The sequence below is a fragment of the Rattus norvegicus genome, chromosome 2 (genome assembly GCF_021556685.1).
Source record: "Rattus norvegicus strain SHRSP/BbbUtx chromosome 2, alternate assembly SHRSP_T2T, whole genome shotgun sequence".
NCBI classification, from domain to species: Eukaryota; Metazoa; Chordata; class Mammalia; order Rodentia; family Muridae; genus Rattus; species Rattus norvegicus.
In genome coordinates this window covers 171,302,861-171,322,500 of record NC_141535.1, presented here as the reverse complement: position 1 = coordinate 171,322,500, position 19,640 = coordinate 171,302,861, and the positions used below count along the sequence as shown (strand labels likewise).

General features: G+C 44.0%; 1 protein-coding gene across 15 annotated transcripts in view; it reads left to right on the top strand.

Annotated features, from left to right (window-relative positions):
- The window catches only part of Trim2 (tripartite motif-containing 2), a 151,643-nt gene that overhangs the window by 98,976 nt on the left and 33,027 nt on the right, over positions 1 to 19,640 (top strand). For all 15 annotated transcript variants that reach the window (XM_087627123.1, XM_087627121.1, XM_087627126.1 and 12 more), the window contains 3 exon segments: positions 3,304 to 3,541; positions 17,797 to 17,948; positions 18,942 to 19,122. In XM_087627123.1, the coding sequence (XP_087483249.1) occupies positions 3,304 to 3,541; positions 17,797 to 17,948; positions 18,942 to 19,122 (571 nt within the window).

Sequence of the window (19,640 nt, the reverse complement as noted above, 5' to 3'; positions counted from 1 at the left end):
GAGAAAGCATCCAGGAATAGACGAGCTCAGAGACAGACAGACAGAGCTAAAGAGAACACGTTTCTTATTTGTCTTCTTTCAACTGTTATTTCATCTTAGTTTAAACATTTTGTTTGTTTAATTTCAAGGCAGGGTCTCACTACGTAGACCAGTTGACCTTGAACTCACAGAGAACTGCCTGCTTCGGATTAAAGGCGTGTGCACCACTACACCCAGCTAGGATTTTCATTTGTGTGTGTATATGTGTGTCTACTGGCAGAGGCCAGAAAAGGGTATAAGTCACCCTGAGCTGGAGTTAGAGGGGGTTTCGAGCCACTGGCTGGATGTGGGTGCTGAGAACCAAACTCCAATCCTCTGTACAAGCAGCTCTTTACACAGAACCTCTTCTCCACCCTTCAAAATACACCTTTATACTCCAGGGCTTGGTTTACTGTGAGAAAAAATGACTGCTAAGCAGTTTGTCGTGTGACCTGCTTGTTGGCACAAGTACTTTGTAGTACTTGGGAGGCTGAGGTAGTAGAATTTAGTTTGAAGATAATCTGGGCGATTCATCGAGATCTTTTAAAAAAAACAACAATAACAAAAGAAAAACAAAAACCCCCAAAACAGGACTAGGCATGGTGGCAAATGCCATTAATTCTAGCACTCAGGATGCAGAGGCAGGTGGACCTCTGTGAGTTCAAGGCCAGTCTGGTCTACAGAGTAAATTCCAGGACAGCCAAGGGTATGCAGAAAGATCCTCTCTCAAAAAAAGTAAAACAAAGGGTTTGGGGATTTAGCTCAGTGGTAGAGCGCTTGCCTAGGAAGCGCAAGGCCCTGGGTTCGGTCCCCAGCTTCGAAAAAAAGAACCAAAAAAAAAAAAAAAAAAAAAAAAAAGTAAAACAAAACAAAACAAAAACCAAACAAACAAATAAAAAACAAAAATAAAAACAAAAAAAGGAAGTTGCTGGCATAGAGTTTATTTGTGGCTCAATTTAAGTGCATCCTTAGCAGGGCTGTATGAATATTTTTTTAAAAAAATAAATGAAAACTGTAGTTACATTTGAACACATGTTAAGTACATTTTCTATTTCTTAATAGATTTAATTAAAATAGCATACTTTCATATATAGACCATGTTCAAATATATTCAGGTTTTATTTACCATCCAATTCAAATACATTTGTTACTTGACCAGGGATTTAAAGTAGTTGGTTTACTTTGGAGGGTCCTGGCTGCAGCAGAGTAACCATACCCTTGATGGGGATGATGGGTAGGGGGAACTTGAACTAGCTAGAAGTTGTGGGCTTGTCTTCGGATTTGGAATTCTGTAGGGGGTTATTGTTTTGGTGACAGCATGTACCTGTGCCTTTCATTTTATAGACATTATTTATCCAAGTGCCTTGTAATTTATATTCTATAGTAATTAAATAGTGGCCATCCTCTTCATATTCCAACATGGACTGGGCATGGCTAAACACCCGAGAATTGCTACCGAGCCCCTGGATCCAGGTGTGACACCATTAAACTTTATTTGAAGTCACCATAGCCTGACACCCATACGGTACACACCAGTTGAGAGTCACTCAGACTGGGTGAAAGAAATGAAGGACAGGAGGGGTGTTACTATCAGATGAAAGACTTCTAGCCTCTGTTTTGCTTAGATGAATGGACGGAGATGCTATTCAGCAAGATAGGAAAAGAACACGGTTTGAGGAAGAGCATTGCTTCAGTTTGCTGCCTGATGGGTTTTATGACCCCTCAGACATCTGAGAAGTGTCAAGAGATAGAAGACATAGGCCTCAGAAAGCATATCTGTAGGGCAAAGTATAATGTCTGCTATACTTGTAATGCTATAAAGATCCTAGAGGTAGAAGAGTTCTGAATTCAGAGCCATGAGTAACACCAAGCTCTATTAACTCAGAAAAGATAAGCAGCCAGGAGGACCAGACACCGTAAAGACAAAGGAAGATGATCCAATAAAGGGAGCAGAGGCAAGGTCACACTTGACGACTGTCTGTTGTGACTCTTGGGCTTACATGTCATTCCTGACTTCAGCAGATCCGTTTCCCTTCTGATAGGGATTCAGCCATAGTTACCCCCTGAGATATGGAGCTGCCAACTCTCCTCGGTATCGCTTTCTCCATCTGCAAAAGTAAGAGGCCACATTGGTGCTTCTCAAACTCTGGCGAAGCAACTGGAAAACAGTATACGGTATAATTTGGGGTTTGTTTCTGCAGTGTTTGAATGAAAGCCAGGAATGCGGGGTCAGCACTTACCCACTGAGTTGCAGCTCCAGCCCCAGTTATTTGCGGTTGGATTGTGATGTCAAACTGCCTGGGTCTGGGTTCCCACGCGAACTCTGGCCTACTAAGGAACTCTAGGCCGGTATTTAGCCCCTCTCTGTACCTCTGTTTTCCTCACTGTCCAAGGGGATCATAATGGCTCGTCCTCCGTAGGCTCATGGGAGTATGTCAAAGGTAGTTTGTATACATGTGGTGGTCATTATTGTCAATGCATTTCTTTCTTTTTTTTTTTAAAGATTTATTCATTTATTATATATAAGTGCACTGTAGCTGTCTTCAGATACACCAGAAGAGGACATCGGATCTCTTTACAGATGGTTGTGAGCCACCATGTGGTTGCTGGGAATTGAACTCATGACCTCTGGAAGAGCAGTCAGGTGTTCTTAACTGCTGAACCATCTCTCCAGCCCCCGCATTTCTTTCTTTGAGTGACTGTTACATGCTGCTCCCAGAGAAGCAAGAAATGACGTGACTGAGCATGCGTATCTCAAGCTCGCTTCAACCAAATAATTCCATTTTGGTGCTTTTTAAAACATTGATTATGGATTATGGTTTTGTATGTCAAATGAATTTCAACATTAACAAACACATTTGACATTCCCTCCTCCCCCAGCCGCTAAAGTTCACACACTTCGGAGCTCAATGCTTACAGAGCAAGATTTTTCAACCTTTACAGTGTGTGTGAGTCACATGGGCATCTGATCTGTTAGGTCAATCCAGTTCCTCGGAAGGTCAAGGTTGCTTGTCCTTGAACCAACCACCCTTTGGGTGTTATGGCTCCTAGATACTACAGAAGTCTATGATGTTTTCTTTTCCTCAAGCACAGTCATTTGTCTGATCAGTGGATAGAGACCATATGAGGACAGATTAGCTCCTGGTCTCTGAAGCATCATTTCCCAGGTATAGAACACCACAAAGTGGGTTTCTGCAAAGTGGCCCATTGTCAGCATATCGTTGATGAGAACACCTCAGGAAGTGGTGCTCTGTGTTGACTGTCCCCATGTGTGCTCTGCCACAGGTGCCTGCAGAACTACATTCCAGCCCACAGTTTAACCCTCTCCTGCCCAGTGTGTCGTCAGACCTCCATCCTGCCTGAGAAAGGGGTGGCTGCACTCCAGAACAACTTTTTTATCACAAACCTCATGGATGTGCTGCAGCGAACGCCAGGCAGCAACGGCGAGGACCCTTCCATCCTGCAGACGGTCACTGCTGTGGCTGCAGGAAAGCCTCTATCATGCCCGAACCACGATGGAAATGTAAGTTAAGTAGACAGCATGCTGCCTGGGGAACATGGTGGCTGTGGCCCTGGGTGGGCTTTGGATACCTCAGAGGTTCTTCATTAACCCTCTGAGAAATGACTAATTTAAAACAAAAATAACAACCATTAGACTATTTTGCCCGCTTGCTGCCTCTAACCTGTATTGCTTAAATTGTAAAATCCATCTCTACTTGGAATATACCGTTGCTATCATCAGGAAAGGGAGTCAGTAGTAACTGCTTGTAAGCTAGGCATTCACACTCTGACATGAGTCAAAAGTCATGTATAAAGATTTAATAGCTGATACAAGCTATTACAAGTTGAGAGTGATTGCTAAAATGCTAATTAGGGTTTCATTATTATTATTATCATTATTATTATTGCTTGTTGTTATTGTTATTATTATTGGAGAAGCGTTTTCTCATGTTTTAGATTCTACTCCTTGGGAATGTAGTACTGAAGCTCTGTGAATCCCTGATAAAGACTTCAGATTGCGAGTTGCAACCAACTTCCTGCTTCTAGCAAGCTCAATAACTGTTATAAATGCAAATGAACCTATAACTCTCATCGAATACATGACTCACGATAGCTCTGTGACTGGAAGGGGCAGGATAATGGCATGGCTAGGCGCACTGGCTGTGAGTCAGCCTGGCTGATTCAAACCCGGCTTTTGAATGTATTCCCTGCCTTAGCTCTAGCAAGTTTATTGAACTCTCACTTCCTTTTCTGTGCAAAAGAAGTCATGCTAGAATTTACCAAATAGGAGTGTTTGACATTGGGAATTGAAATGTTGAAATGATATCAAGCAGATAGTAAGTTCTCAGTAAAGATTAGCGATTGCAGTTATTTCTTGGTCCAGGAGGGGTGTGCATCCTGCCCTATAACCCTAGCACCCACGAAGCGGAGGGAGAAGGATGATGAGTTTGAGACCACCCTGGCAGTACCAGAGACTCTCTCTAAAAATCTATACACATTTCTCAGAGGTTGGAAGTGCAGCTCAGTGGTAGAGTGCATGCCTTAGTGTCTCAGTTGATTTTCTATTGCTGAGATAAAGCATCATGACCAAGGCAACTTGTAAAAGAGAGCGTTTCGTTTGGGGTTTAGGTTTCAGAGGGTGAGTCCATGAGCATCATGTCAGGGAGCATGTCAGCAGGTCGGCAGGCATGGTGCTGAGCAGTAGCTAAGAACTTAAATCGTGAGACGCGACTAAAACCATGAGACAGAGAGAGACTGGGAAGACTCGTATGAGTCTTTTGAAATCTCAAACCCTGCCTCCACTGACAAACCTCCTCCAACAAGGACAAACCTCCTAATTGTTCCCAAACAGTTCCATAAACTGGGGACCAAGCATTCAAATATGAGAGCCTATTGGGGCCATTCTCATTCAAACCACCACACCTTGCATATGAAAGTCTCTGGATTCAGTTTCTGGCACTGCTCCCTGAATTGGGTTATGGTGATGTGATGGTGGTGGTAGTGGTGGTGGTGTTGGTGTTGGTGGTGTTGGTGATAGTGATGGTGGTGGCGGTGGCAGTGGCGATGGTGATAATGACGGTGATGATGATGGCAATGGTGATGATGATGGTAATGACAATTTGGTTTAATGATGATTTGGTGTTAAAATTAAGCCCAGGGACTCATGAATGCTCAAGCCCTGTCACTGAGCTATACCTCAGCCCTAACATTATATCAATTCTAATCAATGACTTTGTTCAATTTTTTCTTATATTGGTCAATTTAAAAGTATTTGAAACTACTTGTAATATAAGTCCCACCTATTATAAACCACCAGCCAAAGCAAGTGGTCGTTAGAGCTGAACAATCTTTGTTAGCCATTGGCTGCGTCTCATGCTGCACTTTGCCTGCTCCCTTGCAGCCTGCCTGGCCTCCTTAAAGCCCTCAGTGGACTTCCTGCCTCCAGGCTGGCTGAGTCATTCCTTCCTTGCCTTCTCTATGTGCCTTGTTTGTTCTTCTGTTACATTTCCATTCCCTTCCCAGAACAGCTAGCTTTCTCTAGCTATGCTCTCTGGATAAGCCAAGCCACCTCTTTTTCTGGGACTGGGTCTCACTATGTAACCCTTACTGGTCTAGACCTCTCAGGCTAAACCAGGTTGGCCTTGAACTTGAGGAGATAAGCCTGTTTCTCCTCCTGTGTACTGGAAATAAGGTCACGGGCCATTATGTCCAGCCAGGCTACCTCTTCATAGCATTTACCTCCCCGTGACATCTGTGGGCTGTTTGCTCAGTGGTCTTCTAGCCCTCCTCCTAGAATGAATACAGGTAGGCGAGACCTCAGCACAAGCACTGGGTCTTCAGCAGATTGTAGAACAGATTCGCCAGACACCCACACTCAGCTTCTCAGCAGTCTACAAAGCAGGTGTGAGTTACCCTAATCCATAGATGGAGAGTCTCAGACTTGGACAGGCGAAGCGCCAGTTTGACTGAGTGACACACCAATGAAGCTAGAGCTAGAAGAAATAGCATCCTGAGCTTTATAGCTTCAAACACAAGATGACACCATCACTTATACATCTGTAATTATTTAATTAGACGTACACTGAGCTAGTAAGAACAAGATATAACATGTTGACTATAATACAAGGGACACTATAGTGTAGATTTTTACAAAAACAAGCTTAGGGGGTTCATCCCAAAGCAGGTTGAATGTTATTTTTCTGACCCCTTTTCTAACTGACTTAGAGTAAATACTGAGGCTCTCTGCTTGGGCTCCCATTCTAAGTGCTACGTCTAGGACAGATTTCTATCAGGTACGAGTTCCCTTAACATTTAATTTGTTCATGGGGTTCCCTGAAGACCCCATTTGATAGGGAAGGAAGTCTTTTTTTTTTCTTTTTTTCGGAGCTGGGGACCAAACCCAGGGCCTTGCACTTGCTAGGCAAGTGCTCTACCACTGAGCTAAATCCCCAACCCCAGGGAAGGAAGTCTTAGAAACAAATAGCAGGAGTCTCGATGTTGGCACCAGCCTAAAATTGAACACAAGGTTGTGTAGAATGCAAAAAAAAAAAAAAAAGACGGTTGGAATGTACGTCATAATCAGTGTAAGGGTGTGGTGTGCGCAGGAACCGTAGGTATCTGGGTACCTAAAGCATGATGTCTGGAGGTGGGGCCAGAACATGGGTGAGCAGGAGACTTGCTGGGAGGAACCAGAAAAGTAGATTGGGAGAGATTGTGACATACTGTGATATCATCAAGAAAGTGCTTGACCTCAATTCCAAGAGCAATGTGGAACAGTAAACCCTCCAAGTCAGAGGTGGAGCGTTCACTGTTTGAATGGTGGACAGAGGCGAGACGGAGGCTGGGCGCCAGGTTTGCATTTACTGAGATCTTCAACTGAAGTCGATAAGAGGTTGGACAGAGAGGACCACTGGGCCCAGAACAGAAGACGTATTTCAGAAGAAAGAGTACGTTCATGTGAGAATCTGCATCCCACACATAAACACCCACATGTTTTAAGAAGACAATATGTGAAGCCAAGCTAAGATTGGGAGAACATGAGCCCACTGAAATTGACTGCATAATTAGGCCACAAGGGGTGGGGGCGTGCTTGAGAAATGGCTCAGTGGTTGAGAGCACTGACTGCTCTTCCATAGGCCCCAGCTTCGATTCCTAGCAACCACATGACGGCTCACAACTGTCTGTAACTTCAATTCCAAAGGACCGGACACCCTCACAAAGACATACCTGCAGGCAGAAAACCAATGCATGTAAAATAAAAATAAATAAATTACTTTTTCAAAAAGGTCAGTATAATTTACCTCCTGCAGAGTGTACTAAAATTAAATTGTCAATTGCTCACGGAAACAAAAACGCAAAATATCTTTTGAAATTCACAACCATTTAACACATAAAGAAAGGGCAAACAGGACTATGTAAAACACAGAAATGAATATTTTACTCTCTAATGTAGGGGTAAATAATCCCATGCTGGTCTTTTTTTAAGGAGTCTTTTTATATAAAATAAAGTAGTTTCCTTTATTTGGAAAGACTACAACTCATGAAGTTAGAAGCCAGACGTATGGCATAGGCTTAGGCAAGAGGAGTTCAAACCTCCTCAAAGGCAGTGTGAGTTCAAACCCAGTCTGAGCTACATAATGAGATCCTATCTCAAAAACAAACAAACATGCACCAAACCCAAGAATCTAGGAAAAGAGTAACCAAATGGACTGTGAAATGTGAAAGGAAACTGCGTCTCCCGGATAGTGAGAGAAGGAAAACTACACACATAGCCAGGCAGTGACAGCACACGCCTTTACCCAACACTCAGATGGTCAGCCTGATCTGTAAAGCCAGGACTACACAGAGAAATGCTGTCTCCAAAAGAAAAAACACCAAAAAGCAAAAACAAACAAAGAAAGAAAGAAACCAGATGAATGAAAGAAAAAAAGAAAGACAAATTTATGACACACTTATATTCCTGCTACCAAAATCTAGGGAGGAGGAAAAAATGAAAGCTATTAATAATTTAACTTATAATACTAACCATAAAACTCATAATTAAAGTGCCTCAGAGGGTTCATTATATGTAAAGAGCACTGATAAGCAAACTATGATTTTCTCAAAAGATGAGAAAACAATGTAGAAAACCCACAGGGAGGGTATAAATGGCTAACAAATCACATCAGAAAGGTTAGGCTTCACAAATAATTATCTCTATCTAGTTATTTTAAGTGAGAGGCAATAACCAGGGGTTGACAAGATGGTTCCTCAGGTAAAGGCACTTCTCACACAGGCGTATGACCTGAGTTCAAACTCTGCACCCACGGAAGGTGGAAGGAGAAAACAATTCTGCAGAGTCGCCGCCCTCCGTCCTTTAGGTCCTGTCCTAGGTCTTATGGGGAAAACAGCAAATTGCTTTCAGAAAAGTAAAATCAGCTGGGCCAAAACCTAACAAGTGTTTTAGGTAGACTTTAATCTTTTAATTCAGCAATTCCACTAAGAGAATTATTTCTAAGGAAATCACCAGATAAGATGATGATTGTTGTCATTTCTACATTGTAGCAAAAATTAGAAATATACGTTTACAATATTAGACACATGTTGAGGTTATTATAAGCCCATATATAACTGATTGCTAGGTAGCTATTAAAGCTGATTGATTGATTGACTGATTGATGCTAAGAATTTTCAACCCAGGGCTGAACACATGCTTTAACCACTGAGCCTCACTCACAACTCCAAATAGTTTATTTTTGAAATAAATGACATGAATGTTAGTATATGTGAATGTGTATATGTACATGTGTATGTGATGTATATGTATGTGTATATATATATATGTATACACACTCACACACACACATATATATATACACATACATATATATATATATATATATATATATATATATATATATATATACACACACACACACATGCTTATTATTCTGGTGTTTGTTTCTCTGTGAGACCACAGTGTATAAACTATATACCATATAGCGTATACTGTCTACAGTGTATACACTATAGTAAAGAATGGCATACTGCTCTGAAGGGACAGCGTCACAGAGAATGGAGAAGTTCAAGAGCCTGCTGTGCTTCACTGTCCCATCAGCCCAGTGTCTTCAGGAGCTAGAAATGAGATTGGCCAGAGAGGTTTAAAGGTCAGGACCTGGAGGAAGGACACTGGATGCAGTTATTGCAACCCTGACCTGGACCTTAGTCTGAGGCTCTGTTGTGGAGCATTAACCCTTGGCACACCTATGTGAGATTTGCACTGAACTCATCTCAAAACTAGTTGGAGACGTGGGAGGGTGGATTTAGAACAGAGGAACTTAGATGTACGGAAGCCGTGGGAGTCTGCTGGAGTAACCCACCAGCTGGCTCTGAACCAGACCAGCCGGAATGAGATTGAAGAACCAGACTAAGGGAGTTGATTGACACCAGACTTAAGTGATGTCAGGTGGCTATACATCGAATTTCAGGGTGCCCTCCACCAAGGTGATTAACTCTAAAATTATGATGCACCAGGAATGGTAGTGTTGCCTTTAATTCTAGCACTTGGGAGGTTCAGGTAGGACAATCACAAGTCTTTAAGTTTGAAGCCCCCTTGGACTATGAAGCAAGATTCCCATCTCAAAATAAATGGGCGAAGGGTGGAGCATGTCTCACACTCATAGGGCCTTGGCCTCAAACCCCAGCGTGGGGAAAAAAGTGAATAAGGTTAAAACTACAGGGTTTAGTACGTGACTTGTGGTAGAGCATTTGCAAGACCCTGGGTTCCCTCCCCACAACCCCAGAAACTAATAATAAACAGTGGTTGACCTGCATTTCTGTAAAATGGCACTGCCTTTCTTAGGAAGAACTAAGCAAGGCGGGATCTCTGGCTGTCGCCTGGAGGTCAAACTAGAAAATATTTCCTAGGTTGATCTCACATGTCACAGCACTAGGGAGCATCTCTGTGAGCCTGAGTTCAAAGTCAGTTGGGTCTTCATACTGAGACCAAACACAGTATGACTCAAAAGAAAAGAACAACTTTCCTAAAGAAGCATATCTGAGCCCATGTTAGCACCAGAGACCCTTGGGTGACAGATGTCCTGCTAATTCCGGCACCCCCAGAACCGTTAAAGATTCCTCATGTTAAAATCGCCCCATCCCCTCCTTTCTACCAAATGCATCTCATCTGGCCCCATCAAAACTATCTAAAGGCTCTCACCCTCCTTGAGGTGAGCAAGAGAATTTAAAATATGTTCTGAGCACTTCCTATATGCAGAGTCATTGTGATTCTTCGCGATCGTAAAATTTATAAGCCAGTGCAAGGCCCTGGGGAATTAGCAGCATACATCTTAAAGCAATCCGTTGTCTGATCATAGATTGTAGGACCTCACGGCTATGCTGGTTTGAAACGGGGGTGCTCATTGCGTATGCAAGCCAAACGCAGCATCCCAGATAAATTGCACGCAGTTAATTGCCATGGGTAAATCTTTAAAAACAAGTCAAGCATATGAAGGTTAATAAAGTCGGGTGATTAACAGCAATGCAGGGTGCTGCCACGCTGATTAACACCAGCCGATGAGAGCCCGTCCAGTGTTGAAATGCTGTGTGCTCTGCTCATTAAATGGCGGGGACAGCACTGCCAAGTGCCAAAGAATGGCAGGCAGTGATCTAAGAGGCTCTTTGCTCTGAAAGCCAACTCTTGAGCTCATGCCTTGTGATCCTAGGTAGACAAATGACCAGGGAACCCTGTCAGTGCCCAGTGAGGCTCCTCACTAACGAGGATGCTGACAGGAAGGGGATGCACAGGATCTCCCCTCCCCCATCCACCGACAGGCTCTCCACAAAGACCTCCGGATTGGCCACAGGCCTGGAGCATGCTTTCCCCCCAGGAATGCATGCAGTCCTGCCAGCTCTGCTGCTGATGGACACAGACGGTGACCACCTGTCAGCAGCAATAAGCTCACCCTGGCCTCTGGCTGCCCTCCCACCCCTGGGGACAGTGGCATCATCTCTCCAGAAACGATGAGCTCAGCTGAGGGACACATAGTCACCCCACAATTAGTGCTGAACTCAACAAGCCTCAACTGGTAAGGCCTAGAACGAGCATTTAAGAACCACTAACTTTCGGCACTTCAAAATGACTCCAAAGCTCTTTCCCCCAGGATGGAGTTGGAATATTGAACCACGGGGAGTGAACACTTCCTGCCGCCAGCTCAGAGCTGAATAGCGGTCCTTTTTCCTTTTTCTTTTTTTCTTTTAAGGTAAAAAATAGATAACATCAATTTCAGTATTTCCAACGCCTGAAAGTGTACAGTTAGTGGGTTTTATATTTATAAAATTATTCAAGTACATTAAATAAACAAATAAGTGCGTGTGTGTGTGTGTGTGGTGTGTGTGTGTGTGTGTGTGTGTGTGTGATTTCCTAATTCCCTGGTCCTAATTCAACACCCCACAAAAGTCGCTTTACAGCTATAAACAGCTATCTTGCCTGGGTAATACGGCGTGTCCTAGTTGTGATTTTCCTGTGTGACTCTCCCTGCAATCCTGGGGTCCCTCTGATATGTGGCTGGGTCAGTTTTGTTACTTTATTGTGCAATCCCAAATTTACAATGGAGATCAGTCTGCCGTTGTCTTGCAATGCCCTTGGCCTAGTGAATTAGGAAATGCCACACACACACACACACATTTTATTTACTTATTTATTCATTTTTTTTTTTTTTTCCCGGAGCTGGGGACCGAACCCAGGGCCTTGCGCTTCCTAGGTAAGCGCTCTACCACTGAGCTAAATCCCCAGCCCCTTATTCATTTATTTATTTGCTAGTTTACCTGTTTGCTTATTTACTGATTGATTGATTGATTGATTGATTGATTGATTGGAGACAGAATCTTACTATGTTACCTTGCCTGGCACTCTACTACTCTCTCTATAGACAGTATGTGTTAACACAGAGCCTCACACTGACAGCAGGTCCATTGGCCTCTGCCTCCCATGGACTGTAATTAAAGGTGTTCACCACTACAACCAATCCCTTTTATACATATATTTGGAAGTATTTGGGATTGGGAAATGCCTTATCTAAAAGCTCGGTCAGTTCTCCCATTGAAGCGTTTGGTTTGAGACTGTCCTTGCCTGCAGGTTTCTGTGTCCATTCAGAACTGCATTTCACCTTTGCCTCTGTTCTGGAAGTCTGGGTGTTTCTAGGAATTTGTCTGGGCCCTTGAGGCTATTAAACCTGTTGACATACAACGTCCATAGCGCCATTATAATTCTTTATGTTTCCAAGATGTCAGTAGCAATCCACTTTCCCTCCTGATTTTAGTAATTCAAGGCTTTCCCCTTTCTTGGCCAAACTAAATAAAGTTTTTCTTTTCTTTTTCCCACTTCAGCTTACATTATGTCTTGTCAGCTATACACTTTTCTCTGTGACAGCAACATTCGCCTCAGTCTGTTATGTCTGATGCTAAATTAGCTACCCAGATCCTTTCTGCTTATACTTTACAGGAAATTTCTTTTTCTACTCCTTTATGCTCAACATTCAACTTGTTTCAATTGGACATTGATTTATCTATTGGCATAGGGGTTAGGTCTACTGCTTGTGCATTTTGGGTATCACTGAGCTGTGTCTCCAAACCTTTTATTGTTGTTGAGTTTTTAAAGATTGATTTTTATCATTTTACTTGTGTGTGTGTGTGTGTGTGTGTGTGTGTGTGTGTTTGTGTCTGTGTCTGTGTCTGTGTGGCTGTGTGTGGTTATGTGCAGTGCCCTGTGAGACCAGAGACATCCTCTCTTGAGCTAGAGTTACAGGCAGTTGTGTACAGCCTGAGGTGGGTGCTAGGAACTAGACTTTGGTACTTTGTAAGAGCAATACATGCTCTCAACAATTAGCCATCTCTCCAGCCCTGAGACTTTGGTTATTTTGAGGAAGAGTCTCCCTATTTAGTCAAGATTGGCCTTGAACTTACAATCTGCCACCTTCACCTCCCAAGTACTGGGACTATAGACTGATGACATCATGCTAGACCTTGAAATGTTCTGGGATAGGAACCGCATTGCTAACCTTACTGACCATTTCCTGTCCATTTCTTGTGGCTTTCAGGGTTCTCTCGTTTGTGTAATAGATTGGTTATTAGGTACCTCGGTTCAGTTCTGTATGAGTTGTCTACTTAGGGTTTATGCAGCCTTTTTTGGCGATGTTGATTTGTCTTTTTCATTAAAATTATTAAATATATTTAGTGTCGGAATGTGTGTGTGTGTGTGTGTGTGTGTGTGTGTGTGTGTGTGAGAGAGAGAGAGAGAGAGAGAGAGAGAGAGAGAGAGAGAGAGAGAGAGAGAGTGTTCTGTACCTAGATCCACAGGTACAGAAATTGTGTCCCACACTGGGCATAGCTTGAGCATATATGACCTCAAAGTCTACCCCCACAGTGACACACTTCTTCTAAAAAGACCACACCTACTCCACCAAGGCCACACCTCCTAATAGAACTACTCCCTATGGACAAGCATTCAGATACAAGAGTCTACGGGGCAATTCCTATTCAAACCTCCACATAGATGGTTGTGATCTCCCATGTGAGTGCTGAGAATCGAACCTGTGTCCTCTGGAAGAACAGGCAGCTCTCTTAACAGCTGAGCCATCTCCAGCACCGTCTTCTGGTTTTTTTTTTTTTATGACTTATTTTTTCCGTTGGAAATTAAGGCATTTAAAATACTGTGGTGAAAGTTGGACATGATGTCATACACCTTCAATTATAACCACTTGAGAAGCTAACTCAGGGAGATGCTGAGATTGAGGATAGCCTGTGCTACACGGTGAAATTCTATATTTACATAGAAAAGTCAATGGAAGAAAGAGAATATTGTGGCAACTCTGGAAATCATATTTTTCTCTCCATTATTTTCTCTGTCTCTGTCTCTCTCTGTGTGTCTCTCTGTCTCTGTCTCTGCCTCTCTCTCTCTCTCTCTCTCTCTCTCTCTCTCTCTCTTTCTTTCCTTTTTGCTTAGTGACTTTTCTGGGCCAATTTTGTAAAGGCTGTAATTTTTGTCACGTGTGCCCACTGAAATTATGTTCCATTAGGTCAGCTTAGTCGTTGCTAGTGATGTGACAGAGATTTCCTTATTCAGTAAATCCGTTTTCCTATCACCAACTGTTGAAAACATAAATTAAGAAGATGGGCTGGAGAGACAGATGGCCCAGTGTTTGGAGCATTGGCTGCTCTTTCAGAGGATCTGAGTTCAATTCCAGGCACCCTCATGGCAGCTTAGAATCATCCACAAGGAGAGTTCAGAGGATGTGGCATCTTCTGCAAGCACCTGGCAAAAAGCTCATCCACAGAGAGCATCATGAAGAGGAGAAGAAGAGGCCTGGTAATCCTAGGCCGATGGGCTCCGCTCTTGATGAGAGTTTAGATTTTGAGTGTCCATGTCTTACCTCATGCTTTTCTCTTTGCACAATTTTCTCCCCACATCATCTCACTGCTCAGACTTCGAGGGCAATTGAACTCAGACCAGAAAGTGCAAGTAAGATGACACAGTGTCTGCGACCTCTAACATCAGCGCAGACACAGACTTCAAAATAAGCCTTGCCTTGTCTAATCCATTCTACACTGAGGCAGCATGTGGCCATTCGGAGGGAGGGGGAGGCAGCCTCGGTTGGCAGGGAAGTGTGCCAGTGGGTCGCATGAGCACTGTTGGTGTGTCACACTCTCCAACCCAGACACTCGAGTCAGTCCCCACACCCTGAATAACCTGAGGGAGGAGACCTTCACATCCCAGTCTTGACTCTTCCATACCGTGACTTCCTGCACTGGTGGGACTCTGTGAGGGTTTACCATGAAGGTGAAATATTTGTTATATATGATCGAGAAATGAAAGGTTCTGATATTGTAAACTGTCTGCTGAAGCCAAGAAGTGGAGAGAGCCTCAGCCCTCACAGAATCGTTTGGAGGATTTACAGCCCTCGCAGGACTGTGCCCCTTGGATTCCGGGGAGGACATCTTTTTTAAAAAAAGTTTTCAGAATTTTTTTGGGAAAAGTTCAAATAATGCCTTTCACCAGCCCTTTGAAAGACAAGAATCCTTTTAGATTAATGATTTTTTTAATAAATAAAAAAAATTTGTGATATAGGTCTCATATATTGTCACCTAATATTTGCATTTCCAAAAGTAACTTCCAGAAACCTTACTGTAGGGAATTTAGCAGGACATTGCATTAGACTTAGGGCCTCCTGTTTCCTGAACTGGGAAAGCAAGTAATGTGTTAAAGAAATGTAAGCAATCCAAAGTGCACCCCCAACTAGAGAAAGGGGGTGACTGTGAGGACCCCTCAGCCCATACCTTACCCAGCAGTTTCTGTGTGGTGGACATTGGACTGGAGTGAATAACATAAGGTAAAAAGCAAGCATCCGGCCTTCCCTTGGGAGGTTCAAATCTCCATTTGAGTTTGTCATTAGCATTGCCATTTAACAGAGCACAGGCCATGGGCAGAGAAAGCTTTGGGCTACAATGATGCTCAATGGTTCAGCATCTGCTTACCATACACAGGGCCCTGGGTCTGAGCCCCAGCCCCACTCCCCAACAAACGGGAAGAGAAAGAAAGGGAATTTCCGATTTATGGTCCAAGTCAACAGATCTTCCTACGTGACAAAATTTTTGAAAAATGAATTGATCCCTATAGCAAAAAACAAAAACACACACACACACAAAAACCCAAAACAGGGGTGGGGTTTCCAATTTATAGCCCAGGCATAGTCCTAAAAGGTCATTTTATATGACAAAAGGTTAAAATGAAATACACGTTCCTGTAACTTCCTAGGTCCTGCATCAGAGTGCGGTGGTGCATGAAATCTGAGATTATTGTGGAAACATTCTGAAGGACTTTTATCTGAATCTGGTTCGCTCAGAAAGATGGTTTCCAAAATATAATCAGCTCCAGAAAATACCATCACAAATAGTGGGACTAAGTAAGGAAGGAGTCGGGGTTGGGGATTTAGCTCAGTGGTAGAGCGCTTGCCTAGCGAGCACAAGGCCCTGGGTTCGGTCCCCAGCTCCGAAAAAAAGAAAAAAGAAAAAAAAAATAAGGAAGGAGTCCTTTGGGTTGCCGTGACATGGACCCCTGGAAGCATGAGTAAGGACATCCTGTGATTCCACAACCCCCAGACCCAGCAGTGTCGAGACATAGCTGAGGCACGACCTGGGCTCTGTGTAGGCAAGTCCCTGAGGTCAGGATCTCAGTTTCAGTGGCACTGTGGAAAATCCATCATCCATCAAGTCGGGTCAGGATCCATGCCCTTTTTGGTCTGTGCGTGACTGAAAATGCCACATAGAGCCCTCCCTCAAAAGTGCTATGAGAATTCAAAACAGGCTTTGTGTTACATTGTTACTACTGAGTGTCCATCCTAATGGGGATAAGTGGCTTAACTTCAGGTTAAGGACAGCCAGATGATGTCATTGTCGTCACCACAGCAGTTACTAACTGGGAACTATTCTGAGCTGGTGCAGGGCATCAGGCTCTTGAGTGTATTAATCCAGTGAGTCTGCACAGCAGTCCCAGGGAGCCCGTTGCTGTCATGGATACTCTCATCGCGACAGATGGGCAGAGGTGGAAGTTGAGACTTGGTAGAGTTAGGTCATTTGCCTATGGCCATTCAGCTAAATGTGAGCTGGAGCCAGGAAACTGAGATGAATCTGCAGAGTGCACCTCTGTTCAAGCAGGGGCAGTTGTACATAAGGTGCAGGAGAAGGGGTTGGGGATTTAGCCCAGTGGTAGAGCGCTTGCTTAGGAAGCGCAAGGCCCTGGATTCGATCCCCAGCTCTGGAAAGAAAAAAAAAAAAAAAGAAAAAAAAAGTGCAGGAGAGCCCCACCCCCCCTCTCAGGGGATCCTCGGGGCGAATACCAGTCAGAGCGCAGCAATACAAAGACTGCGTTTGTCTTGTCCACTCTCTCGTGTGTATACAGTGGAGCTTTCTGGGGTCTCTCCGACTGTTCTATGATGACAGAATGAATGCAGAAGCAGGGAGGAGAATCCAGCCGCCTTCTGTCGAGCGAAACAGAAATGAACTGAAATGCAAAGCAATGTCAAGTTTTCACCCTTAGTAACAAGTTCTGTTCCTCACCGCTAGTATTTAAGTGGCTTCATGATTACAGTCATTATATATTTTTTTAAAGATTTATTTATTCATTTATTTATTATAAGTACACTGTAGCTGTCTTCAGATATACCAGAAGAGGGCATCAGATCTCCTTACAGATGGTTGTGAGCCACCATGTGGTTGCTGGGAATTGAACTCAGGACCTCTGGAAGAGCAGTCGGGTGCTCTTAACCGCTGAGCCATCTCTCCAGCCCTACAGTCATTATATTAATAATGTTTTGTTTCCTTTTTAATATGACAAATATGTATGGGAAGAACCACATATGCAAAAGCACTTGTTTTCTTTTTCTGAGACAAGGGTCTCGCTGTGTAGCCCCGGCTGCTTTGAAACTTGCTATGTAGACCAGGTTGGCCTGGAACTGACAAAACTCCATCTTCCTTTGCCTTCTGAGTGCTAGGACTAAAACCTTCCACCACCATGCCTGACTCAGAAACTCTTTTGAGGTCCTCAGTACTTTTTAAAGAGCTTAGAGGGGTTCTAAGACCAAAGTGTTTAAGAGCCAGAGCCAGTGGCTTTGGCGTCCGATGCACCTGTCTGAGGCCTGTCATGGCAAAATTTGGGCCGTGTAATACCAACAGCTTCAGTGACTGGGGATGACGGGAGAATGTGTATGTGCTTCCTGTAGAGTAAGCTCTCTGTGTTACCCACAGGTGATGGAATTTTACTGCCAGTCCTGTGAGACCGCCATGTGTCGGGAGTGCACGGAGGGGGAGCACGCAGAGCACCCCACAGTCCCGCTGAAGGACGTGGTGGAGCAGCATAAGGCCTCACTCCAGGTCCAGCTGGATGCAGTCAACAAAAGGTGCCATGCCCCTCCAGACTTCCCATCCCATGGGAGGCCTGGCCTCCACATCCAGTATCTCTGAGATGGTAGGGCCGTGTTAGGCTGTATACATACCTATGTCTTATGTGCTTGATCATGTGACCTCAGAAATTCCTGCCTGAAGCCAGAGCTGAGCCTTTCCTCAGAGCTGCTGATGTAAGCTCTGCCTGCGGTGCTAGCTGGGATGGCTCCTCCCAGCCTGAGCCCTGCACAATGGTGCTGAGCAGGGGTTGCTCAGATTTCCCCCTGCGTTTGCTTTGAGGGTGTTTTGTTTTGTTTCCCCCTTTGGCATGGACACGAATGATTATAGTAGCCATGTCCGATATGAGAGAAACCAAAAAGGAGGTTAACAATCAGCCGTAAAGCAAAATAGTCGAGATAGTCTTCCTGTTAACAGTCCTAGTGAGAAAAGTATAGTTGTTCAATGTTACCTAAAGGAACTTGGAAACCTACAAGAGTTCTCCAGGTACAATGAGTTCTGAGAAGTTTACTTGGCTGGAAGGAAAAGCAACAGATAAAGCTAGACACTTAGAATATAGAGGTTCTCCAGCACGGGCAATTCTGTACACACACACACACACACACACACACACACACACACACACACACACATTTGGTGGTACCTATACCCATTTTGGGTGTTTTAGCAGTGGTGGGGTGGGATATGCTATTGGAGTAGAGGAGAGAACTCTGATAAACATCCTCTATGTACTGGGTAATCTTCTGTTACAAGGAATATCTGGCCATAACCGTTCTTCAAAGACCTTTGTACCGTCAATATTTAACCCAGATGATTGAAGGTAGATTGAAATAGATGTGACCCTGAAGGACTCGCTCCTTCCATTCTGTTGCCTTTTAAAGGTGACGCAAAGTGCATAGAAAAAGCCTTTAGAGAACCTGAAAGCGTAGAGAGGCTTTGGAATATTTCTAGGTAGATGTTAAATGATCACTAACAACTGTCCTGTCTCTCAGACTCCCAGAAATAGATTCTGCTCTTCAGTTCATCTCAGAAATCATCCATCAGTTAACCAACCAAAAGGCCAGCATTGTGGACGACATCCACTCCACCTTTGATGAACTGCAGAAGACTTTAAATGTTCGCAAGAGCGTGCTGCTCATGGAGCTTGAGGTCAACTATGGCCTCAAACACAAAGTAAGGCTCTGCAGTCCCACAGGCTTCCTGTAAGAGATGTGGCACAGGGGGCCTCTGCACTCACGGCACCTGCCTACTGCCTTCTAACAGTGGCGGGGGCAGCAGGGACCTACAGCACTGTACTTCATCACCACTCTTCTTCCTGGGGACCAACAGTGAACTGCTCTTTACATTTAGTAGAAAACTCCCCCTTTTTTCTTTCAGCAAAACTGGGATCCTGTGACTTTCTTTCTGTAGCAATTTATAGTTTGCTGTGAGGAGAGGTTGCATATAGAAATGTTTTCAGGGCTTAAGGTTGCCTGGAATGTTTTCCTCCCTTAATTATAAGGTGGAGGAGCCTCTTAGCTGCTCTCACCTACACTAACCTGTTCCTCAACTTCAAAGAGAACCTGACTGCAGCCTTTGTTTGGCTCTGCAAGTCTGTTCACCAAGCCAGGGTGGGGAGCTTCGGGTATTCAGGTGTACACTTCTCAAATGCTTGGGTTTTGTTCCCTGAGGTGGTGACGGGCAGCTCTGAA